Consider the following 23877-nt stretch of genomic DNA (forward strand, 5'->3'; position numbering starts at 1 on the left):
TTTTTTTTTTCTTACAACAAAATGCTATTTAGACTTTTGGGCTTTAGACAAACCGCTGTAAAAAACGCATCTTACAATCATCTGACTGTTTATAAACGACACAATTAGTCAATTAATGGAGACCGTAAACTGCAATTGAGTGAAAATAATAAATAAAGTGCAGCCGTAATGAACCTGCCAATGAGGTAACTGCTGCCATTGGGTCATACTTTTCAGGGAATTCAAGATCTCGTCTCTCAGACGCCACTCAGCGCGAGTTGAGTCACTCATTGGTTCACTGACTTCCTGTTGTTCGCAGGAGGGGGGCAGCCCTGCAGCAACTGCCTGGTGACGTTCGTCAACCTGAAATGTGACTCCTCGAAGAAGAGTAAAGGGCGACGTGCGCGCAACCCGTCCAACAAGGAGGTGACGCGTATAACGTTGGAGCTGGAAGCTGAGGTCAAACCTGGAGACACTACAGGTCGGCCATCTTGGGCAGTTATGATTTCACAGCCAACTGATTTATTTATCGTTACTCGCCACCTAATATGTAGGAAACAGAATATTTTGCAAACCAAAAACCGATGGATGTATCGAGGAAATAATCCTTGTATTAATCCGTACTGAAAATGATCATCAGTTACAGTCCAACCCGATCAGGACGGACTGCGTGCTGGTTACTTTTACCCCTTTTTGTTTTTATTGGACCGTAAACAGGGAGTTGCAATCTCAGCTGCCTGCGACAGCGCATGGAGAAGCAGGTCAAGACGTACATCAAGGCCCTGAAGAAGTCCATCAACCAGGAGCGCTTCCTGATCCGAGTCGCCGGCCTGGAGTACGAGGTCGCCCAGAAGCTGCCGCAGGCGGCTCCGAGCCACGAGAAGTGTGGCCCCGGCTGGGAGAGGGACAGCGGGCGATGTGGTAAGACGTTGGGGGGGTCACCTCCAGCCTTTTTGCTGTCATAACCTGCGATACAAGGTCCAGTGGGGTGAACCAAACGCCACCTGTGATGCATATTGCTTCTTTAGAAACCCCGATGAAATGTGTTCTAGTACACACATTTACACACATTTAAACACAACAGACAGCTGGTCAAACCGAGGCGAGTTCTCTCTGACCCGTTGCCGTTGTGGGATGTTCCCTCAGTCAGATGCCTGCCGGGGTCCTACTACCACGGGGAGCAGGAGCGCTGTGTCCAGTGCCCCCCCGGCACCTTCCAGGAGAGGGAGGGGCAGCTGGCCTGTGACCTCTGCCCCGGGAGCGACGGCCACGGCGTCGTCGGGGCCAGAAACCTCTCCTCCTGCGCAGGTAGCCCAGTTGTGGTTGTGGTCAATGTGAACTCCCCCCCCCCCCGGTTGTTAAAGCGTCTCCGCGTTGCTGTGCTTAATCGAATCCAGGACAGTGTCCAACGGGGTCCTTCTCCGGAGACGGGTTCAAACCGTGCCAGGCGTGCCCCCAGGGCTCCTACCAGCCGGATTTGGGACGGACCCTGTGCTTCCCCTGTGGGGGGGGGCTGGGCACCAAGCGGGAAGGTGCCAGCTCCTTCCACGATTGCGAAGTCAAAGGTCAGCTTGCGTTGTCTATGCAGTCGGGAAAATACACACAACCCCCCCTCTCCCCCCCCGCCCCGTTTAACAAGTATTGTCCTTTCCGCCCTGCAGTCCAGTGTTCTCCAGGTCATTACTACAACACCACGGTGCACCGGTGCATCCGCTGCCCGGTGGGCACGTATCAGACGGAGTTCAGGCAGAACTACTGCATCTCCTGCCCCGGGAACACCACCACCGACTTCGACGGCGCCACGAGCGTCTCGCAGTGCAAGAGTGAGTACGGCCGCGACTCTGTGTGTCTTCGCCAGCGGGAGCCCAATTCTTTTCTTTATTTTTTCTCTGCGTGCGTCCAGACAGGCAGTGCGGGGGCGAGATGGGCGAGTTCATGGGCTACATCGAGTCGCCCAACTACCCCGGTAATTACCCCGCTAACGTGGAGTGCGTTTGGAACATCAACCCGCCCAGCAAGCGCAAGATCCTCATCGTGGTGCCGGAGATTTTCCTGCCCTCGGAGGACGAGTGCGGAGATGTGCTGGTGATGAGGAAGAACTGTGAGTGTCTTCCCCTCTTCTCCCCCCGGTGCTCCGACGGCGCTTTCCCGATTAGTCACCGCTGTCTCGCACGTGTCTCCCACAAGGGTCGGCCACGTCCATCACCACCTACGAGACGTGCCAGACGTACGAGCGGCCCATCGCCTTCACGGCCCGCTCCCGCCGCCTCTGGATCAACTTCAAGTCCAACGAGGCCAACAGCGGCAGAGGCTTTCAGATCCCCTACGTCACCTATGACGGTACGTGGCCTTCTCGCTCACCACACACGCGCGTCCCATAGCTCCCTCACCTTTCGGGTGACTTCTAATATGACACAAGGGAGGTTTTGTCAATGGCAGATACACAGTATGTTGATGTGACCTTCGAATGTCACTTCTGTACTTTTTATGCTACGTTGTCTTGATGACGTGTGAAGTGTTTTCTCAGATGATTAAAAGTGGTCGTGTCCTGCGTTTGTACAAATTCAGAGGACTATGAACAGCTCGTAGAGGACATTGTGCGAGATGGAAGACTCTATGCCTCAGAAAACCACCAAGAAATCCTCAAGGTCAGCAGGTTTACTTCATCTTGTGTTTGTCGGGCTTCATTTCTTGTTCACCCTGCTGCAGGTGACTCAGTTAAACAAGAAGCTGCACCTTAAGGTGTGTTGATGCAAAACAAAGCTGTTGTTAAGAGAGAAATTGGCACTTGTCAGAAAACACTGACATGATTTTGTAAAGCAGGTGTGTTGTGTGTGTTCAGCAGCATTGTGCAACAGCTTCAACTGTTATTTAAGGGATTGTGAAGGAGAGAAGTAAGTTAAGCAAGTGAAGATAAACTTGAATAAGTGTCGCGTTTACACCCGTTTGCTCTTCCCCGCAGGACAAAAAACTGATTAAGACTCTTTTCGACGTGCTGGCTCACCCAAACAACTACTTTAAGTACACCACTCGGGAGTCCAACGAGATGCTCCCCCGCTCCTTCATCCGCCTCATAAGCAGCAAAGTGTCCGCTTTTCTGCGACCGTACAAGTAAAGCTTGTGAACCCCACCCTCCCCCCCCGCCCCCCCCCCCACCACAGGCCATCCCGCAACTCTCGCAGGACACTAGTCACCCTCTCTTACTTCCCATAGGCTTCGACAGTAAACCGTACACGCATACCTGAGAAACCCGGAGGTCCCCCCCGAGCTCATGAGTGGGTTTGGCTGCTGTTGTGCAATGAAACCACAAAGAAAATCAAAAAGATATGAAAAGGGCCATTTGAGACGGCATAGCGTTGTGCGTGTCGTGGCCGTTGAGTGTGACTGTGTTCAGTGTTGTACATTTGTTGTGTGACCCTGGTTGTGTGACCCTGGGGGGAGCGGCGGTTTGGAATTTGTGTCGCCCCTGCGTTCCAGGTCATTGGAAGTCGTGCCATGTTTGAGCTCTTAGAGCGGTTTCAAAAAGTTTTTTACTGTTAAAACAGTTCACGTTTTTTGCTGCGTCCGTTTGGACCGAATCATGGGGGGGGGGGTTTATTGGAGATGAACAACAAAATAATAGAGAGTGTGCTGTCTAGTGGAACATGTCTCAGAGAGAAAGGGAGAAATGTCTTTGAGGGACATTATGTTTGCTGCTTCTTTCTAAAAAGGTCACTTTAATGCTTCAAACTCATATTCTCTTTGATATCGTCTACACGCAGCCTCGAGGTTTGGAACTAAGGAAGCTCTTCATGTTTGAAACACTTAGTTCTTACACACAGAAAGTTGACCAGTCGGTTTTTTTTTCCAATCTTGTAAATAATGAAAATAAACTAGACGAGGGTTTAATTCTTTAATCCTAAATTCCGTACGCAGGACCCCCAAAATTGCTTTTTTTCTTATATTCTTTGAAACAACCCCCCCACCCCTTCATGTCCCACCCGCCTCAAACCTGGTCCTGTCCCAATGAAGACAGCTCTTCCAAAGACCGCCCACAAAAGGTCGGTTCACTTTGTCTTGTGCACTAAGTTCTGAGCCCGTCATCCTACCTTTAAGTACATCGTGCAATGAGTGACAACACGCCTTCATGTTGTGATCCACAACAACGCTTGTGAAATGGGATCTAGGCTGTAGGATTCTTTTTGGGACGCATTGTATTAAATATGTATCACTGTGGGCAGGAGATGTTTAGGTTGCAAAGTGTAACTGCTCTTATTAAGAGATGGACAAAAATATAAATAAAGTCAGTCAAGAAACATGACAATTCAGTGTGAAAAAAAAAAATCCAACACTATGCTTCATGTTAAGACCTTCCATGTATATAAAAAGTAATTGCTTCATATGTCATAATATGCTTATTTTGCCAAGAATCAGATGACGCCACTCTAATCTGGACAGATTACTTCGCACAAAAAAAAAAAAAAAAAGTGACCACGTCCGCCTCAAAGTAACGAACCACAGCGACTTGTATGGCGAGGACATTGCTGGAGTCACTCAGTCCAGAAAGACTCTCAGCAAGAACGGGAATGAATATGTGGACGACTCTTATAATCCCAGTAGGTCAATGGTTCAGGTGCCATCTGTGTAACTGAAGAAGCTGTGACCCTCACAGCTGTATTAAAAAGCAGGCCACCCAACCTTTAGGATGACAAAGGGACTTTGGGGGCGATGCTGGGCCGAGGCACCAAGTCCTCACGTCAGGTCAGTAAGTCCACGTGCTGCCTGCAAACTGAGGTGTGCTCCTCGGCCAACAGCCCCCCCCTCCCAAAAAAACCCTCCCCCACCAGAATCAGCTTCTTTCCTGCAACCTGAAAGTTTTTTTTTTTGTTGCCTTTTAACGAGAGTTTGCTATGATGTATCATAGAGTTGATAATGATATTTGCACTTGAATTGTTATTGCTCATGTAAAGAAATGTCTGGATTTTTTATTGTCTTTTTAAATGAATGGAATTGGTGTTCTTATTTTCTGGTAGCTTGTTTGTTCATGAAATGCTCACTCACCGTTTAGTCTATAGAGATGATACAGAACATTATCAACTGTAAAAAAAAAAAGAAAAAAAGCTATGTACAGAGGTGAATGAAACCGGTTTGTACTTGTTACTGCCCACGACACTTATTGAAATAAACATACTGTACTTCAGCTTCATTTTAAATAGATTTTAATGTCTCTATGAGGAGTGTACAAAAATATTGCGGTTTGGGGTCTTATGGACTATATTAGAAGACAAAGCTTAAACAATGTTTTCAATCCCCCTGCTGTTGGACGGAAGGATGTAGCATCAACTTTTTAAGTCATGATCTCCTCCGGTTGAAGAGACTCCCTGAAATAAAAATGTGATAATCACAAAGTGTCATGAAACTTAAGAATATGTACCTGCGCGCAACCAAACAATGGAGTACTTACGTGTGCATTTAGGGAGGCCAGGTGACCATCCTTCAGCACCACAGGTAACGGCTCTGGGCCCGGTCTGTGTGTAGCCGGGGTAACAATGGATCAGCACGGTGTCCCGGTCCTGGAACAGCTTGTATTGACGTCCCCTCCAGTAGGCATGAGGCACATTTGGATCCGGACACGTTATTTCTGAGTAAGAAAAAAACAAATATATTTTTAAAAGTTTTGTGAAACATTTGAAACATTTTAATGAAGAGTTTTTCAGCAGAACCTCTGCATTGAGGAGGAGGATCACTCCACGTCCCGTCCTCGGTGCACCAAATGTTCCTTTTTCCGATCAGCGATCCCACAGGACAATGATAGGGAATCACAGTCCTGTACGTGTAACCAGACTCCCGAGGGCCCGGCGATACCGCGTTGGTCTCTTCTGGAGGCTCCGCACAGACAACAGCTGGAAGAGGTACACAAGAGTCGGCACAGCTGAGGAGGAAGGAAAACTTGGAAAGCACAATAAACCAAAAAAAAATAATAAGAAAAGATGCCAGATCACACCTTCGCAGACAGGAACGCGTCCGTCCCAGCCGCCACTCATGCAGTTTCTGGTTGCCTGTCCTACGAGACGATAGCTGAATCAAAAGAAAATAAGAGAGTGCAAAACCTTTTAATTGAAAAGAATCACACAATCATATGAACAGTGCGTGTTCAGGGCGCGATGATAGCGGGATGTTTATGATCTTGTGGTGCCAAAGATGTCTACGTCCAAGGTCGATTACCACCATTTAGTTTTATCCCAGAGCCGTTTATCTTCCTTCTACATATTCCCGCTCCGGAGTTTAAGATCTTTGGGAAGCCTTGACTCAGGACTTGTGCATCTAGCCTGGCTAAAATTGGGTCGTAGCCAAACAAGTATGAACTAAAGAGTCAAATTAAAAGGAAATAGTATTACATGGTAAAAAAAAATGTCATAGTTTTGAATGTCATGAAGGTGGCAGTATAGTAGCAAAAAGAAAATAGTAAAAATGGGCAAAATGGGCAAAATGTATTCATGCATTTAAAAAAAAACAAGACTACAGGTGTGGTTTTGGTGGTTATTTGTCCACGTGTCTCTGACGGTGTCCCAGGATTGTGAGGAGCAGCCTATAAGATAAAAAGTTAGCTCCCTCGGATTCAACCCCCGCCTGCATAAGCCCCATTGCGCCTCAGTCATTTACGGACCATACCTCAACTGAGTTTACATTCCCGACATCACCAGGTGACACTTGACAACTGCAGCCATCTCTTGACGCCATCATGATGAATACTTTATGACAAGCGAGGACATTTACCATTGAAATCGTGTGTCCTTTCCAGCATTGCTCCTTCATTACGACAATAAAAAAAGTATAATCTAGTACGTAGCATGTCTATCAAATCCATGATGTAAAAACTTAATTAAAGCCTGTGAAGGTGTGGAAGTCAATGCGTTAAATACGTTTTGTCATGTCGTGGTACATAGAGTTGTATTGCATGTTGAACAAAAGTAGGTACGGCACAATGAGAAAAATGTGTGGGGACCGAGTCTGAGGTTCAAGAGTCCACTCACCCCCCATCGCACACCGCCGTGGCCTTGTCCCCAAACGTCACTCCTGAATACACGAACTGGCCGTTCGGGATCTCTCCCGCGGAGCCGCACGGCTTTCCTGTGGAGCGGGATGGAAGGAAGTCGCGTCACCTTTAGACGCGCCGGTGTAGCGCGAAACGCTCTGAACTAAAGATCACATTTCAAACGCCCTCACGTTCACACCGGAGCAGCAGTGGGGTCCACTTCCCCTCCACGCACGTGCGGTACCTGCTGCCGCCCGCGCGAACGTGCCCCACGTCGCACACGTAGTGGACTCTGTCCCCGGGGGCGAAGGACTCGGTCCCGAAGAACCTGTCGGCGAGGTCGGCGTTGGAGTGGCGGCCGGTGACCGGGACGCCGCATCGCCCTGCTGCGGGGGGAGGAGGAGGAGGGGGGGGCCCGCCGTCGGCGGGGGGCGGGCTTTCGTCGGGTAGGGACAGGCAGCGGGGGGGCGCAGGCCGCCACAGGCCACCGGGTCCACAGGTGATGCGCGGAGCTCCGTCCAGCTGGAAACCCTGAGCGCACGAGACGGTCACCTGGTCTCCGGCCCGGTGCGCGGGGACCTCTCCCCCGGTACGGTTCACGGAGTGGGTCACGGCAGGGGGGGGGCAGGTGGTCTCTCCCTCTGAGGAGATTGCCATTTTTTTTTACCAAGAAAAATGACTAGAGTCTGACTCATATTCCAGCGGTGCTTGGAGGAACATTTATTAAACTCTGAAGAAGATATAAAATCCATAAAAATGCCTTCATACTACAATATACAAGTTATTGTCACAGCGTTATTGGCATAGTGGAAAACCTGTTTAACTTAAGTGAAGTGTCTTTTATCACTCAACCAATCAGAAATACAAATAAAAGTTATGAAATGGGAGCAAACGAGGCATTATCTCACCAACCTTTAGTGAATTTAGGAGACGTTTGACCTACAAGTGCCTTAAGGGATTAACATGTTGAACATGCGTCACATTGTGGCAGCAGTTACATCACCACCTTAGATCCCCTCTTAAGGCGCAGCGACCGCAGTGTGTGGATGGAACAGGGGGGGCAGTGTGTGGAGGGAATAAGGGGGGGGGGGGGGGCAGTTGCTCACCTACACAGGACGGGAATTCACCGGTCCAGCCCGACGCCTTGCAGGTCATGTAGTTGTTGAATCCTTTCAAAGTGTATCTGTCAACACGGAGATCAACTCATCACAAACTCGGAGTCTCCTTCTAAGGGTCTTTAAGGTGTCCCTCGGCCCTCGGCCCTCAGCTCACCCCTCTTTGCAGACGGCATAAACCTTCTCCCCGACGAACGTGTCCCCCTCGTACTGGAACTCTCCGTTAGGAAGCTCCCCGGCGTTGCCACATGATATCCCTGTTTATTAAACAAAAGCAAATACAGATAAGTTTCCACTTGATGGGAAATGATTCCCATTATACCACACACTTAAAGACTGTAAAGGAAAAGTAAATGGCGGTCAGTAGTAGGATTTTTAAAGCTTCGTCTTTCATAGTTTAATAGGTCAACAAACTTCTGCTTTGAACTAGAATACTCTTTAAGGTAAGATCGTGCATTTTAAACAAAACGACCAACCTTGTTAGGCATTCAGGTATTTATTATAAAAGTGTTTTATTGGTTATCACAATAGAGGTTGTCTCTAATGTTCCCTCCACGGCCGCTAGGGGTCGCCCGGCTACCGAGCGCTCACTTGGAAATCAATTTAAAAGAGCATCACCTTGAGGATATCTCTCTCACATCATTGTATTCTATTATCCCTTTATTTGACTCACTTTCGCACTTCAGGGTGAGCTTGGTCCATTTCCCAGCGTGGCACCACACGGCTCTGCTCCCCCCGGACGGAGCGGAGTCCTCCGGGCAGCCGTAGTGCACCTTGTCCCCGCTGGAGAACCTGCGCGTGCCAGTGAACTTCTTCAGTAGTCGCGTGTGAGGATACTCCGGCGGGGCCGAGCAGTCCTCTGGGACTTGACCTACGTTTTTGTTTTTTGGTGCAAGGCCAGAACAAAATGTTAAGTTAATATAGATAATATTTAGTTAATATTATTGTTTGCTTTGACTTACCGGAAGCGAGTAAGGCAAACGATAAAAGCAGAAAGTTCCCCGCGACGTCCCTCATGTCTTTGTCCGTCGGGTGCGGTGAGCAATTTGATGAACAAATCCCAGAACAAATGCCAATTTATAAGGGAGAGCGCACCCGTAGGCCCCTCCCCCCTGACTGACGTCACGTGGACTCACGTCATGTGAGGTCATCCCAACAATCAATACCCTCCCAACAAACGTCTTGCGTTTCCAAATGGTGCAACCCAACAAGCAGGTTAGCCATGCGGGGTAACAGGTTTTCCAGGATGAATTCAGTACAAGTTAGACGTAGATGGAAAAAATAGAAACAGACAATAGAAAAAACAACATTTAGAGTCGTTACAGATGGGAAAGACATTTTTTTTGGAGACATTGAGGGAACAAAATGCCAATCGGATGCCATCCGCATTTCACTTTTACTAATAAATGGACAAAATATGTATTAATGTCGCTTCCGATTGAGTTATTTCAGATATTTTGTAAAACTAATTTTAATCAGTCAAGGCACTAAATGGAATGTCAAACGATGCAAGTCAACATCACTTCAAACCACAGTCGCTGTAAACGATAAAACAGTTGAATGAACCCTCAACTAAAAAAACAAATTTATTTTGAACTGTAATTGTCTTTGCCCATTAGCTGTTTTTTCTTTAAAAGTCAAAGTTTCGCCACTGAACTCAAGGGAGATTGCCCCCCAAAAAGAGAGGGGAACAACCGAGTAATTGTCACAGACCAAAAATAATCACATAATCTGCCTCCATTTTTTTTACCAGGCGAGACAAAACATGTCATTATTTTTTACAGCCCGTGTCTTCCACAAGCTTTTACAAGCTTTGAATCACACTTTCAAATAAAGTTCCTAGCCGCAGGTATTTTAAACTGTGTCTTTGCTCATTAGCTGATTGGGACGTGACAGGTTTAAGGCTTACAGGCCTCTCCCTCTCTGGTTATTTGGAATTAGGAGCCCAGCCAGCAGGGTTCTGAGTCACGACGCCGGAAACGAGACAAACGTTGCGCAGCATCACGCAGGAGTCGTAGGATGTGCGGGAATCGTTTCTCTCGAAGGGAAGTGCAGCGCGAACACGATGGAAATCGTGAAAGTAGAGTTCGTGAGAGGAGTGGCGGCGTGTTTCAGCAGGTGATTGGACGTGACCTCTCATCACAGCCCTCCGACACGTGGAAAGATTTGGACACAAAAATATTAAAACTAAATGTCAAACCTTCATGGCCTGAAGGTTAAATTCGAGGCTTCCTTTGGTACGTTTCTCTGCTTCTTCCATCCTTTGTTTGATCACATTTGTTTTGTTTATTTCGTATTCACTCTCGTGTTCTCTTTGGTTTTTGACCTTGATCTATTTTTCGGTTTGCTATCTTTAATCAGCGTGGACATTCTGTTCATCTGAATCCACACATTCAAGGATAATTTCAGGCAGATTAAAACTCTCCGAAATGCAGCTGATTGGACGGTTCCCTCCCTTCTTCCCCCCGACGACTCGCCCGGCAGCTCATCAAAGGTAAATCTCTTTCATTCAAAGCTTGTTACGTCATTTTCAGCCAGCACAGCAGGGACAACACATGCTACACATGGGGTCTGTTTGTGATCATGTATGACGACGATGGATCGATACGTTTTTTGGTAAATCGGGTCATTGCATCATTGTTTTGGTGCGTTACTTCAGGTAACGTTTTGGAAACCTCATTTGACCATAAACCATCATCATGTCATTCAAACATCTGGATTTGTATTGAGAAGGTGTATACATTTAACACTGATAACTCCTGATGTTCTTTGAGCTCTGCTGATGTCATTTTTTTTGGGGACATTGAGCTGGAGAAACGCAACTTCCAGCAGGATCACATGCGCACTCCTCCACCAAAGCACAAGACCTTTTTGGGGTCTAAATAAACAGAAGTACATGTAAATACTGCGTTAAAATTAACTTTATTCAAGGAAACCTTTACAGTGTGAAATGACTAATAAAGCTCTTTTAAGACATTCAATCCTATTATCACAGCCTTGTAGTCCTTTAAATAAAGGCACTTTTAGAATAGATCGTATCCATGTTGTTACTATGAAGCTAGTAATTTAAATACAGTATATTTTGCATCAGGAGAATATGATTGATTGATTTTAGCATCTAAGGTTTCAAATGCATTAAAATTCAGGAGCACTTTGTGTGGAAAATAATTGCATCAGTTTCATGAGAGTCAAATGTCATCAGGTTGACATTAACACAGGAGACAGCTCGATATAATAAAGCGGTTATTTTTGGGTGCAAGGAAAAAAAAGAGGAGGGAACAACAGAGAACAGAGGGGACAAGGGAACAACAGAGGAAACGGGGGGAGATCAGAGGGAACAAGGGGACAAGGGAACAACAGTAGTAATTGTCACAGACCAAATAATCACTGAGCTGCTTCCATTTTTAGACGAAATCGGATAGACGAAACATTTCATGATTTCTTTACAGCCCTTATCGGCCTAAAGCAAGCTTCATAAGCTTTGAATCACACTTTAAAATAAATATCTTGTCAGATCGCCGAGGAACCACCTGGGAATGTTGAATAGGTAACTTAAAGAAAGAACATGAGGGAAAAAGGCCTGTGCACGGCTTCCTTTGAGATAGGCACTCTCGTATGATGTTACTCTGTCTAATACAGAGGGACATGTCTACGCTGTGTGGAGTGTACCAGCAACTAATGGACGGCTCTAATGGAGTTATATGTTTAAGTGCATACTCACACACGTAACCTATGCAACAAGCTGGAGTAACATAAATATGGTTATGCAGACACAGTGGCTTGTAACGGGGGGAGCATTTCACCACTGGCCTTCAGTGCTGGTGATACATTCATGTGGAGGGAAGCCGGGGTGGGATGTTTGAGGGGGGGGGGGTCACAGATGTTCTTTCTGCGGCTCCTTTAACTGCGGACGCGGTCGCCCGCGTCTGCGGCGCTGACACCGTTCACAGAGTCCTGCTGGACAGAGAGAGTCGGGGAGGGAGCGGCAGTGAGAGAAAAACACACAGCAGAGCACGGAGGCGTTTGTTTTGACTGGCGCCAAAGGAATTACGGCTGAAACATATCTGAGGTCACCAGCCAGAGTTAGACTCGAACTTTCCGCCCTTTTTTGAGACATATGAAATATTTAAGAGCGGCCTTTACTTTATAATGAGAAACATGATGCAACTGATCTTTGGAATAACACATTTCAATGTTCAAAACACCAAAAAAATGATGTTCTTTCATTTGCTACTATTTCTATTTAAAATCATGAATCACATCCAGCAGCACTGACCTCGCTTTGCAGCATCTCGGACGCCTCGGAGAACTGCATGCTGGGTAAAGTAGGCGCCTGGGACATGCGAGCGCTCGGAGGGTTGCCCACGCTGTACAGGCGAGGCCTCTTGATCTGGTCCTGGCTGGACAGCGGCGTGAAGCTGTTCCGCCGGATGAACGGCGGCGGCGCGGCGTTCTGCTGGGTGGAGGGGGGCGGGGGGGCGGTTAGTGACCGTTAGAGAGCCAAGAAGAATCCTCCATGAATACAGAGAGCTTTGTGTCATTTTGGTCTGTGTCGTTATCTTTATTGGAGTTATTTTATTTCAAGAGGAGCAACGAGCCAGCCTGAAGCAACCAAAATCTGCTTTTAAAAGAGATTCATGATCCACGTTCTAAATATATGATGAAAGAACTTTTAAGGAAAAGACTCCTCGCAGTCGAGTGGTTTGGTTTTCTCTCTTTAATAAAGCCCTGTTTGGTTTGTCCAGTCATGATTTAGTACCGGCTGCACCCACATCTGGACTGACGACTTCACGTAAATGTCCCAGCAAAGTTTATGACAGAACTTCATTTGAAAAAAGTCCACCAGCTCACCAATGGCCTGTTCCTGTGAGTGTTGACGGCCTCGACCTTCAGGTCAAACAAGTCCACTTTACAACCTGGAAGAGGGAGAAGAGAAAAGGTCACGACCCAACGGAGGAGGACGCTGGGCTCTTGTTGAGGCCGGTGACGTGACTCACCGTAAGCCACGGGGGTGAGCTTGAGGACCTTGTGCAGGGGACACTTCAAGTAGGGGAGATCATCTGTGCCAACAACAAATGAAACCATGAGACTCTATTCCTGTCCGGTCACTGCAGTGCGACATGTTCCACACTGAAGGGGGGGGGGCACTGGGGGCGATGGCGGTCAGACTCGCCCTCGCACTGTTTGTTTCCTGCAGTCATCGGACTGTGCTGGAGGTTCGGCAGCCACTTCCTGTGCTGAGGGACCAAACCCAGGCCTAATTGTGGATTGGGTTGTGCAGCGCTTTCCATTCTAACCGCCTGCTTGTTATTTAGATTGCCCGATTTGCTCACTCCACACGTTCAAATACGTGCAAGTACAATTATTATGAACAACCAAATGCCTGTTAACTATCAACTTTAACTGTTAACTACAAAACTACGGCCAAATGCTGTTTATAAACCAGTCAAACAAGACTGTTATCCAGTCTCAATGCGTCTAAGTTGTGGATCACTTGAGAAACGGAAAAAAATCTGCTTTCTCTTTGGTGAATATGTGGAGAATCCATCCTTTCCGTTTTTATTTCTAGGGCCAATAATGCCCGTATTTTTATTTTTCAAAGTCTATTAATTTTGTTATAATCACGTTTACATTTGCAATCCTGACTTTGGCGCCCTCTTGTGGTGTTCTAAAGCAACACACTGTCAGGCGCCACATTTTCATGATCTTTTCATAGTAACAACCCTGAGATCTAGTAGTTGCTGTTGCATCTGCTTCAGAGGAGTCTCGTGCAGTTCTTTAACGGATTTAGTTTCCTTTTATTTGGCTCTCGCTACTCAGATCCACAGAGCTCGACAGATCTGAAGGTCGCAAATACAACCACGTGTTGTTGTGTTTAAGGCCCAGTTTCCTGTAAACACGCTGAGGCTCGGCCCGCGCCATAGGTCGGTTTCTGCATCTCACCTGCACTCTTGTCCAGGAAATAGGCGAGCAAACAGCGCATGACGGCCTGATGACAGATGACCAGCACGTTGCCCTGTCGCTCCAGCTCCATGATGACCGGCTCCAGCCGCTGGACCAGGTCCTGGTAGGACTACAGCCAAACGGTACATACAAGCTTCATCGCGGGTTCTATTCATCAAAAAGCATGTATACTGTAAACAACATTTTATTAAATGAGGCTCTTTCAGGGGAACCTTAACAGACACTGATGTTAAAGAAAGACAAAGGGGAAGAAGATCTTCTACCTCTCCTCCCGGGTAGCGGTAATGGTACTTGTCCTGGCTCCTCATGGCGTACTCCTCCGGGTATGTCTCCTCAATGACTTCATAGGACATTTCTTCGCACACTCCCTGAAACCAAAAAGTAGGAAAATCAAACTAACACGCGCTCAACGCCAACGCCAGACTATTATTTTATCCAAACGGAGGACGCACAGCATCGATCTCATTCAGGATCTTCCACTGCTCGTAGGGAACTCCCAGCTCCTCTGCCGTCTGGATGGTTCGCCTCAGCTGGCTGGTCCAAACCTTCAGGTCCGACAGATGGTGCTCCTGAACAAAACCCTTCAGCGCCGACGAGAACTGTGCAGAGGAAACGGGACAGAGACGCTCATCTTGGTCACAGAACTCTTCCTGTGATGGACCATTAAATGTGCAGTTTGGTTATAGCAGGTTTCATCTGTTTTCTCACGTTACTGATGTTAGAACTGTTGAAAGCTTCTCTAGTTGTTCTGTTCTATTGAAGGATTAGCTTGACATGTTTGTACAAACGCTTATTAGTTATTTGACAAGATATCTGTCCATTAAATACAAAGCCGTTATCTTGGCTTAGCACAAAGACTGGAAACAGAGGGAAACAGCTAGCTACTTCAAGCTGCTTCACATGTAAAAACGTAGGGAGTGAGAGGAATGGCTGGAGCACCTGTCTCCCTCGCTCCGACAGCTCAGAGTCCCCCCCGATGCGTCCCTCCACGTTGTACTGGCTCTCCCCGTGGCGACACAGGAAGATGGAGTGGGAGTGCACGTGGATGTTCATGAGGTAGTACACGATTTTACTTTGGATGTAGTCCTGCACCTTGTTGACCAAGAACCGGCGGCCGACGTTGATGACCTGGATGAAGGAGCGGCTCCTGTGTGTCCGCGAGAGGACGACAGAGACCGAAGACGCTTAAGAGTGACTCAAGCAAAGGGCATATCAACAACGCGTCATTAGCAATGATGTGGTTCTATTTTGAGCTCAGACACTTTATTCATTTCAATACACATATAATGACAATTCTTTTTAAAAGGACGTGCAACTAGAAGCTTTCTTACTTGTCGTGTTCATCCGGATCCAACGGCTTGTAGGTGACTTTATAGCATTCTATCCGCTTTAGAAAATCCTCCATGACACTTTCTCTGTCCCTCTCGGGGTAATCTGGACTGGACACCTTCACGTCCTTTGGGACAGAGCGAGATGTGTAGAGATGATGATTCACCACGGCGTCCAACGAGTGATACAACTGTGTTTGAAACTCATGTAAAAAGCATCAGAGCATCATTTACCAGGATATTTGTGGCGATGACGTCGGGATCGTCGCAGAGGGATTCAACAAAAAACACCTAACAACGAGGAGAGAACCATTAGAAAGGGACGTGAAGACGAACCGACCTCAAATGATGGGAGTCGTGAATGGAACCCTGACCTTGTATGAATTATCCTTGGCAAAGTTAAGGATGAGCTCCCTCCTCTCTCTGGTGGTGTTGGTGGCGTCAAAAACCTGACAAACCACACAAGACACTTGAATCAAATCACAACCGTGTCCATTAACCGAGGACGCACTGCGCACTGTGTGGTGTCCTTACGGCGATCTGACCTCCCTCCTCATTCAGATAGGCCTTGACATCCTGCAGCGCCACCATAGCGCAGTGTCTGTGCACACACAATCAGTCAGTTCATCGAGAGAGGCGGGAAGAATACAGGAAGGGTTTTGAATCTACGCACAGGGAGGCTTTCTAACTCACTTTCTGATCTGCATGGCTTCTTTGTTGTCATGTCGGAAGAAGTCGTAGGACTTGTACGACTGCACTGCCTCTCGCCTGTAAACTCCGAGGTTAAACACTGCCGAGAGAGAGAGAGAGAGGGGGGGGGGGGGGGGGAGAGAGAGATGTAGAGGCAGTTTAAACGATGACTTGATTTAAAGTGAACCCAGTGAGACAAACCAGTTCTCCTGCATTCCATTTATGTGAAAACATCCCATAACGGAGCCAGCTGAAAGCGATGACTGACAAGTAGCCACGAAAGAACAAAGCATCGCCCTGAGCACAAGATTTAAGACCACATTAAGACAGGAAAGTCTAGCAGCAACAGGTTTCTTTCAGAAACGGTTTGTAAAATAACTTAAGGGATAAGGGAAAGTAGTCTAAAAAATCTGTACATAATACTGACCCTTAGTCGGCACTCCGATCCAGTTCAGGTAGCGCGTCAGCTTCTTGGACATGTAGGTTTTCCCTCGAGCAGGCAGACCAATCATCACTATTACAGTGGGAGAATTGGTCATATAGGAGGCCCAAGCTGTAGATGGCAAACACACACAAACACACACACACACACACACATGTGAGTTAGATATTTTATGACCTAAATCAACCTGACAAACTGTTCAACAATTGCCCTCAACTTGACCTTGAACCTTGACCGTGAAATGTCCTGTTTATAACAATAATGTGGCCCGTCTGTGTATCATACACACACACACACACACACGTCCTGTGTGTGTATAATACAATGTCACCCTCAGCGTGTTCACCTGCCCACTTAGTTTAACATTTCCGTCATTCCATTGTCGTCTCTCTGCTGCTGGTTAATGTTTCCCAAAGTCCAGCTGCTAAGCAACACGGTTTAGTGATCCAGTGGATCCTTGTTAACTGGAATATGAAATGGAAAATACCTCGAACTGATTTTCTTTTCTCTGTTAACTTTTCGTGTCCACAACAGACACTCGGGGAAAACAAACCTACCAAAAGAACGTGGCGAGACGAGACCTCTAGGCCTAACTTCAGACATACTTCATACATACATATAAATATGTCTAAGTTAACATGAAGACGAGCTAAGTTACATTTTTACCAGCTTAGTCTGAAGTTCGTCTTTGGTCCTTGCAGAATGCTTCTCAGGGAACACCATGTGATGCAGTACTTGCCTTTACAAATACACCCACACGCCGTATACACACTAATAATGTCTGAAGCTGCGTCAAAGTTGACACTTAACACTCAGTGCCTGCTGGGGCCTTGTTCCCTCTGTTGAGATGTGAATAAAAGTTCACCGTCACGCTGGATAAAGTTTATAGCTGGGTAATAAACGCAGAGCACTCACAGCACTTCTTCCCGCTGGCTCTGACCTCCGTCCTTTTGGCCTCCGCTGGGCCGTCTGGAGCAGCCTCCGCTCTCTGCTGCCGGCCGGCCATGGTCGCTGTGACCTCCGCTAAGGCGAGGTCAGCATCTCTCTGTTGGGGGCGGGACTTTATGGTTATGAGACGACCGGGCCGACGACGGACAAACGCCAGCTGACGTTCGGGGGAATCAGGTGATCGCACCGCGGCAGTGGACAGAGGAACCGGCGCACGGGGAGCTCACGGGCACCTCAAACCCCTGGTCTATTATTACAGTAGTTTATTTATAGGTCTATAAACGAGAACATTAACCCTCTTCCAATTTCCAGACTGTTATGTATGAAATAATTTGCTGGTGACACCTCTCTGGATTAAAGGCTGAGACAACTTCACATTATTTTGAAAAACTATTTGATCCCTACAATGTCAGAAATTAGGGGGCAAATCATAATATCCCCAAAGCCCAAGCTTATATATTAAAATGTAAGTGTTGTGTTGTCTGTCCAAACCCCAGATGTTTGGTTCAACATCATAGATGTGGAAGGTCAAGTGAATTATTGACATTATTACAATCGTTAAAGTGGGAAGTGTTGTCTGGCTTTGGTGTTTTGGGAGTTAGAGGATGTCCTTCACGCTGTCAGAAGTATGATGATGAATTGGTAGAACAAGCTAACGCTACGATAACGTTAGATGAGAATACTAAAGTAACGTTAAGTGACGTCACGTCCAGTGGAGCGGTTTCTACTGTACCTAACTGGTGACATCACCTCTGCTCTCTCACGCTGAAGTGTTGGTTTAAAAATACAAAACATAAAAACGAAAAACGCTGCAGAACAACGGCGACGAAATAATCTAAAGGTTTAAACTTACCACACATGTACAGCCGAGTAATAATTGCGTGTTCTACTTCGATACAACGCAGCCGTCACTCGGCCTCCACCGTCACCGGACGACTTCTTGGTTTAAGCTCCTCCTCCCCGCTGCCTACCGGAAGTTCACAGATGACATCCGCGCAGTCACCAACGCAGCTTCCGGTTGTTTTTGTTTTTTTTGCAAAATAAAATGTGCAAAAGACAGCGCTCTTTGAATACTATGGTCATTTTGAATGAGACAAACAATTTGAGCACCAAAACTGGCACGAGGAGTATTGATCCATTTTCAAAAATCGTCATGCACACGTTATTTTACCCATCCCAGTGGCGATTTTGCAAGAGATTGCAAAACTCAGTGTCTTATCAAGGACACTTGGGAGACAGCAGGGCCAAGGGATTTATCAACCGACCCACTTTATCTCCTGAGCTGTAAGTAATTAACAATCCTATGAAAATAGCAATCTGTGCAGTTTGCAGTTCTGTGGACCATTTAGAGAAAAAAATCCCTATTATTGGATTATTATTTCCAATGCCTTAAAGCAAAAACATAATTCAACCCTTACTAATTATTGCAGATAATAGTCGACAATACTTTCGATATTAGGTCCACAACCTTTTGACGTTGCTTGAGTGATCGCATTCTCAGATCCTCCACCTGTACGATCTAACTTAATTGAAATGAAGATATCAAGACTAACTTCACAAAACTAAAAGTATATTTCGGACAGCGGCGTCCACATACCTGTATGACTACTCACGAAGGTGGACCAAATGAAAGTTTTTTGCTGACCCTTGTTTTATTTTTAAGTTTTAAAACAATGACAACAACTGAGCACGGCTTTGGGATTGTAAAGAGAGGTTTTCTGGACACAATTGTTGTGCTCCAGATCCAAGAACAACAATTTATAGAATTGAGGTAATTTGTTCAAACATATACCAGGAAAAACATACATGCATTCTAAAATTAAGTGGCATTCTTCAATTCTACAAATGATTTGATACAGAAAATATGCCACGTAGATCATTGCAATCACAATTCTTTATTCTCTTAAAAGAAACTAGCCTCAGTGTCTAACTAATACACCACACTTAAACAACCCTTTGCCTGTAAGGCATGTGCTTGTTTTGTAAAATGAAGTTTGTCAGGACAAGATAATCTTCCTCACTGGATCTCAGTGAGAGAGAGAGAGAGAGAGAGAGAGAGAGAGAGAGACTCAAGCAAACATGATTTACCCCAAAGATTTCTCTGGACAAATTCTAGAAATCACTAAACCAGAGAATTTTGCCTCATCCACATGGCTGAGTAGAACATCCACGTAATCCGCCTCGAGAGTTGCAACTCCTGGTCATCGTTAGTCCATTGTGTAGCCCTTTGGAACTCAGGAAGTACAGGTAAACAAACTGTCTGGAGATCCCTGAACAGGTCGTTCTCTCTTAAAGTTCAGTATGTGGGAAAATAAAGGGATCCGGCTAGAAAAATGATATGAAAAGGAGAAGCCTATCCACCATTATTGAGCCACAGTTATAACCTCCTACGTACAGTACATACCCTGAATGCCTTACTGAGAGAATAGTTGTTTGCAAGACACATTAAAGGAGTGCAGAGAATTCATTGGCAATCATCTTTGTATGTTTCTAAGAAGGCCATGCTTTTAGAGAGCACACAGCAACAATATATTTATGTGTAATATTAACCAGGCGCCAATATTACCATTCATGAATGAGTGCTTTAAAGAATAAAAACAGCAAGAATGATGACCAGGACATGTAGCAAAGGGATGTTTAATGGTTTCTTTGGACAATGAAATGCACATGTCCATTGTTGATGTAATACAAAGAAGTGAATAAGAAAATCAACAACTTGATGTTGTGTCAGCATTCCCAGTTCAACATCACGTCTTGTGTGACGTTAACTAAAAGATTTAAAATGGAGCGGGGTAAGATGTCTGGAGTGTCACGTGAGGACTGACCAGTAGGGGGAGAGCCAGCTCTTAAAAAAAAAATAATAAAAAAAAATCAACAACTAGTGAGTCACAACCCGCAGGAGTACGCGATGCCCGGTTCCACTCGTGAGCCCTTTGGCACTCGTTCCAAATTTGACAGAAACACAAAAGTTATTCCAGTCCTTTGCTCAAAAAGAGTTGAGACGCAGGCCAGGCATAGCGCATGAGGAGTGAGCTGATGCAGACTAACTTGGCCGAGAATGTACATACAAAACAGGCAGACTTCATAAGCAGAGTCAATTGTTAAAAACATAGATCGCTTTAAATAGAAGCTTTATCAAGTGACACTGAAATGTTGATCATTACCGTCTTGGCACAGTAAGAAGCCCCTCGCAGCACCATTACTTATAATTACAGTAATTGAGACATGTTTAGGTGTGACATTCAAATTTAAATAAAAATAAAGAATAAAAAAAAGGTACCACAGTTAATTCTCAACCAATAGGGGCGATAGCTGAAGCTGCTGGAAGGGCAGCGAGGGAGGAGGCAGATCGTAGCAGCGGTATTAGTACAACACTGCATCAATTTTCGATTTTCCTGACAGTGGAGCATTGAGGCGGTCTGGATTTAGGCTACTGAAGCTTTCAGTCAGTTAATCCGTGGTTATATAATAAATAATCCATCCATAGTGGTTTTTACTGTTGAGTTTGTGTTCAACCTGAGATTTCAATCATTTTAAGGGCAGTCAGTCAATAAAAGAAAGTAACATTCATCCTTCATCATGCTCAGAGTCTTTTTTGGAAAAGTTGAATTCAATAATTTAAGACTGGGTACCTACTGCTTTGCTCAAATGCAAGATTTTATTATTGCTAAGCTATTCCATTTCCTTTCAAGTGGCGAGTAAACCCCCCCCCACCCTATCACACGTGGTATGGTTGATTGGGAATGCCATTTCAAGTGGTGAATGTCTTGGTCCCCTGCATCACTCGGTGATGCAGTGAAAGTCAGAATGATCAGGCAAACGAAGGTGAGCAAAACTTGATCGGAGGTGAACGGAAAGTGCAGTGATCAAGTCGACATGAGCTGTAAATACATACAACTTCATACATTCCTCTGGAGCTCACTGGCGGGGCAGTCCATCATCGCATCCCTTCACAAAAACAAGACCGTAAGACTTTAAACAATGGGTAGTCACAGACACATACTGTAGTGTGCCTCTGTGAAAAAGGAGAGGAGAGGGAGGTGGAGTGAAAGATTGCATCGAGTGCTAATATATCATGACAGTACATGTACTTGATCTATAAAAAACTACCTTGGTACTGAACACTGACCTCTTTCTAACAAATAATCTGGTATACAACATTTACAAAATGAACATCGCAATAGTGTGATATTTATAATATATATGCTACTGCCTTCCTCTGGTTCTCTGCATTGCAAATCTCCGAGTACATCAACACCATCTTAGTAAAGAGTACACACACCACACCCAACGAGTGGCAGCCGAATACGAATAGAGAACAGGAAGACTCTGGACAGCGAGTGCACCTGCATGTGTGTCCTGAGTGTGTGTGTGTGTCTGTGAGAGTGTGGATGGTAGCTCAGCTCGTGAACCAGGCAGCCACAAGTTGCCGGGAGACTCGGCGGTGAAGGGGGAGTTTTTTTAAGAGAGAGTAAACTTCTGGGATACCAAGATTCTTCAGCTCACAAGGTAAAGTCCTTATCCAAGATACCTGCACATATAAGACAGTCCAGATATACTTTAGGAGATAATAATAAGAATTATTATTATTATAATAACAATAGTATTGAACAAATGTCAAGGATATTTCTGTCCAATGGCAGCCGTGGTCGTCTGCATTACTCTGGATTGTTTCTGCCGTCATCGCGAGGAATCAGCTTCTGTGAGTCTGTTGCACATTTGCGTGTAAGTCTCATATCTGTGTGTGCGAGTGTGTTTTTGCGTCAACGAATGTCTGAAGGGAGTCTGTTTTTTTTTTGTTTTTTTTTGTTTTTTTAAATCTTCTTTCCCCCTCGACAACCAACGCTGGCTCGCTCTCATCAGAGGCGGGTCTGGGCCTCGGGGACGTAGATTTCGATGCTGTCGGCGCTTTCCGTGGCCGAGTTCTGCCGCACCGACGCCGCGCGCTTTGCCGCCATCAAACGCTTCCTGGCCTCTTGCCGCTGTTTGTCCACAGCCGAGTCCACGCTCCTGTCCTTCCCCGCCGACAGCTTGGGCTTGGGCTTCGTTTGCTTCTTTGGCACAGATGATGGAAGCTGCTTGTTTTCATCCTGAGAAAAGGAACACGGGTACAGTTGAAAACTGGACTTGTGAGCCATTAAGCATTTGTCAAGTCAAGTCATTCACAGACAACACGGAAGCTTCAAATGGCCATAAGCCACACTTAATTTTGTCGGAATTAGATGGAAATACTTATTTAGGCTTGCTTTAGACTAATAATAATTAAAAAACAAACTTGATTGACTTGTCTCCCCTAAAGACCCATATGAAAACTGCGTGGTCCCAAACATCACCTTCTCCGATTTCTCAGGGAGCTGCCAGTTGTTGGCCTTCAGTTGGAACAGCTCATCAAATTTCATGCTGATGTCTTCTATGGAGAGTTGTAGCAGATCCCAGAATCCTGCCAGGTCCTGCGCTGTTGGTCGTGGGTTGGCATTTAGGTTCTAGTGAGAGAACAACGACACAGTGTGGACAAGTTAGTTAGATGAATGGCTTCAGTCACACTAGAGAGCATGAATCACAGCACACACACACGATGAAGAGAAACACATTTGATGCCAGTCCACTCTCAAAAGACAATTCAATTGTAACACCAGTGGACCTGTGACAGAGAAAATCTGGTGCGGAGGGACAGCGGAACAAGTGAGACAAGAGAAGCAAAATTGATCTCAGAGAAACTGACAAAATTCAGAAGGATTTCACATTTCACGAAAGATCATTCCCTCTCCAAATGTAATGGGAAGATGAATGTTGGTAGAGAGAAAGGTGATTAAAAATTGGGTAGGCAAAAGTAGGCAAAGAAAAACATACAGAAGAAAGCCACTCACCAAGTTCTCCTTGCAGAGCCCTCGGAACTGCTCAAACTTCTTGGTCATGAGGAGCTGAGCGCTGCCCACTGCACTGCGGATTGTTCCCAACACTACGAAAGAAGATTATGATAAACCAACCAAACCAAATCCGGCGAGATCATTGGAACAATCAGAGCGCAGAGAGGCAGCTACTTTGACCTCCAACTTGAGACACAGGCGATGAAAGCTTAGAGAGCGGCTTCTAGAGATAACAGGGAGCCAACAAGGTAGAGTTTATCGCTATTGTTCTGTATTGAAATATCTCTGCATTTACCAATTAGCATTCTGTGACTGCAATCGTCTTAGCAGAAATATATTGACGCAATATTAGGGAGGATAACAAATGAGTCTTTGTTCAGCATTTTTACGCCTGTAATATTTGCATGCAAATGGCAATTCATAATTCAGGTCCACAGAGAGCAGAGGGAATGCTGATCTGATGGAGCCTCGACATTTAGTGGGCACTTCACTCATTCATATTTAAGACACTGCAGGGATGAATCGGCCT

At 45.9% G+C, this 23877-nt stretch overlaps 4 protein-coding genes across 11 annotated transcripts in view; 1 reads left to right on the top strand and 3 right to left on the bottom strand.

The window, feature by feature from the left end:
• Positions 1–5158, top strand: part of scube3 (signal peptide, CUB domain, EGF-like 3) — a 50892-nt gene extending 45734 nt beyond the window's left edge. For both annotated transcript variants that reach the window (XM_037478685.2, XM_037478686.2), the window contains 9 exons: positions 299–460; positions 697–900; positions 1126–1287; positions 1377–1544; positions 1641–1802; positions 1883–2080; positions 2167–2319; positions 2548–2627; positions 2942–5158. In XM_037478685.2, the coding sequence (XP_037334582.1) occupies positions 299–460; positions 697–900; positions 1126–1287; positions 1377–1544; positions 1641–1802; positions 1883–2080; positions 2167–2319; positions 2548–2627; positions 2942–3094 (1442 nt within the window). In that variant the 3' untranslated portion in view covers positions 3095–5158. The remainder of the gene's footprint in view (positions 1–298; positions 461–696; positions 901–1125; positions 1288–1376; positions 1545–1640; positions 1803–1882; positions 2081–2166; positions 2320–2547; positions 2628–2941) is intronic.
• Positions 5159–5160: 2 nt separating this feature from the next.
• LOC119222229 (complement receptor type 2-like) lies at positions 5161–9159 on the bottom strand. Its single transcript, XM_037478692.2, has 10 exons — positions 9072–9159; positions 8783–8980; positions 8267–8366; positions 8101–8177; positions 7186–7635; positions 6993–7089; positions 5963–6036; positions 5682–5861; positions 5423–5599; positions 5161–5339 (listed from the first exon to the last, which is right to left on the bottom strand). Exons 1-10 carry the CDS (start codon positions 9124–9126, stop codon positions 5311–5313), a joined length of 1437 nt encoding a protein of 478 aa, XP_037334589.2. The 5' UTR covers positions 9127–9159; the 3' UTR covers positions 5161–5310.
• Positions 9160–11014: 1855 nt separating this feature from the next.
• Positions 11015–18441, bottom strand: LOC119222228 (6-phosphofructo-2-kinase/fructose-2,6-bisphosphatase 2-like). Of its 3 annotated transcripts, none has more exons than XM_037478690.2 (16): positions 18335–18441; positions 17449–17578; positions 16519–16644; positions 16095–16191; positions 15936–16002; positions 15776–15850; positions 15636–15692; positions 15405–15529; positions 15013–15220; positions 14526–14672; positions 14337–14441; positions 14053–14182; positions 13107–13169; positions 12961–13025; positions 12386–12562; positions 11015–12066 (listed from the first exon to the last, which is right to left on the bottom strand). In XM_037478690.2, the coding sequence occupies exons 2-16, from the start codon at positions 17537–17539 to the stop codon at positions 12010–12012; spliced, it is 1590 nt and encodes a 529-aa protein (XP_037334587.2). In that variant the 5' UTR covers positions 17540–17578; positions 18335–18441; the 3' UTR covers positions 11015–12009. The 3 variants fall into 3 exon arrangements, with proteins under 3 accessions (XP_037334587.2, XP_062418740.1, XP_037334586.2); XM_062562756.1 differs by having other exon boundaries at positions 11015–12063; positions 12386–12565; XM_037478689.2 differs by having other exon boundaries at positions 12386–12565.
• A 1661-nt stretch (positions 18442–20102) lies between these two features.
• Positions 20103–23877, bottom strand: part of dlgap4a (discs, large (Drosophila) homolog-associated protein 4a) — a 61240-nt gene continuing 57465 nt past the window's right edge. For all 5 annotated transcript variants that reach the window (XM_037478456.2, XM_037478455.2, XM_037478454.2 and 2 more), the window contains 3 exons: positions 23349–23440; positions 22815–22964; positions 20103–22571 (listed from right to left, as the gene is read on the bottom strand). In XM_037478456.2, coding sequence (XP_037334353.2) covers positions 22341–22571; positions 22815–22964; positions 23349–23440 — 473 coding nt within the window. In that variant the 3' untranslated portion in view covers positions 20103–22340. The remainder of the gene's footprint in view (positions 22572–22814; positions 22965–23348; positions 23441–23877) is intronic.

This window comes from Pungitius pungitius, chromosome 1, assembly GCF_949316345.1.
Source record: "Pungitius pungitius chromosome 1, fPunPun2.1, whole genome shotgun sequence".
Taxonomy (NCBI): Eukaryota; Metazoa; Chordata; class Actinopteri; order Perciformes; family Gasterosteidae; genus Pungitius; species Pungitius pungitius.

Excerpts from the sequence above, each read along its gene's own strand:
- LOC119222229 (XM_037478692.2), bottom strand. The coding sequence starts at position 9,126 with ATGAGGGACGTCGCGGGGAACTTTCTGCTTTTATCGTTTGCCTTACTC. Across the intron at positions 8,981-9,071 it reads GTTTGCCTTACTCGCTTCCG|GTCAAGTCCCAGAGGACTGC; the intron begins GTAAGTCAAAGC and ends ACAAAAACGTAG. Across the intron at positions 8,367-8,782 it reads GCTCACCCTGAAGTGCGAAA|GGATATCATGTGGCAACGCC; the intron begins GTGAGTCAAATA and ends TTTAATAAACAG.
- LOC119222228 (XM_037478689.2), bottom strand. The coding sequence starts at position 17,539 with ATGGCCGGCCGGCAGCAGAGAGCGGAGGCTGCTCCAGACGGCCCAGCG. Across the intron at positions 15,693-15,775 it reads CCAAGGATAATTCATACAAG|GTGTTTTTTGTTGAATCCCT; the intron begins GTCAGGGTTCCA and ends CCTCGTTGTTAG. Across the intron at positions 13,026-13,106 it reads GCTCACCCCCGTGGCTTACG|GTTGTAAAGTGGACTTGTTT; the intron begins GTGAGTCACGTC and ends TCCCTCTTCCAG.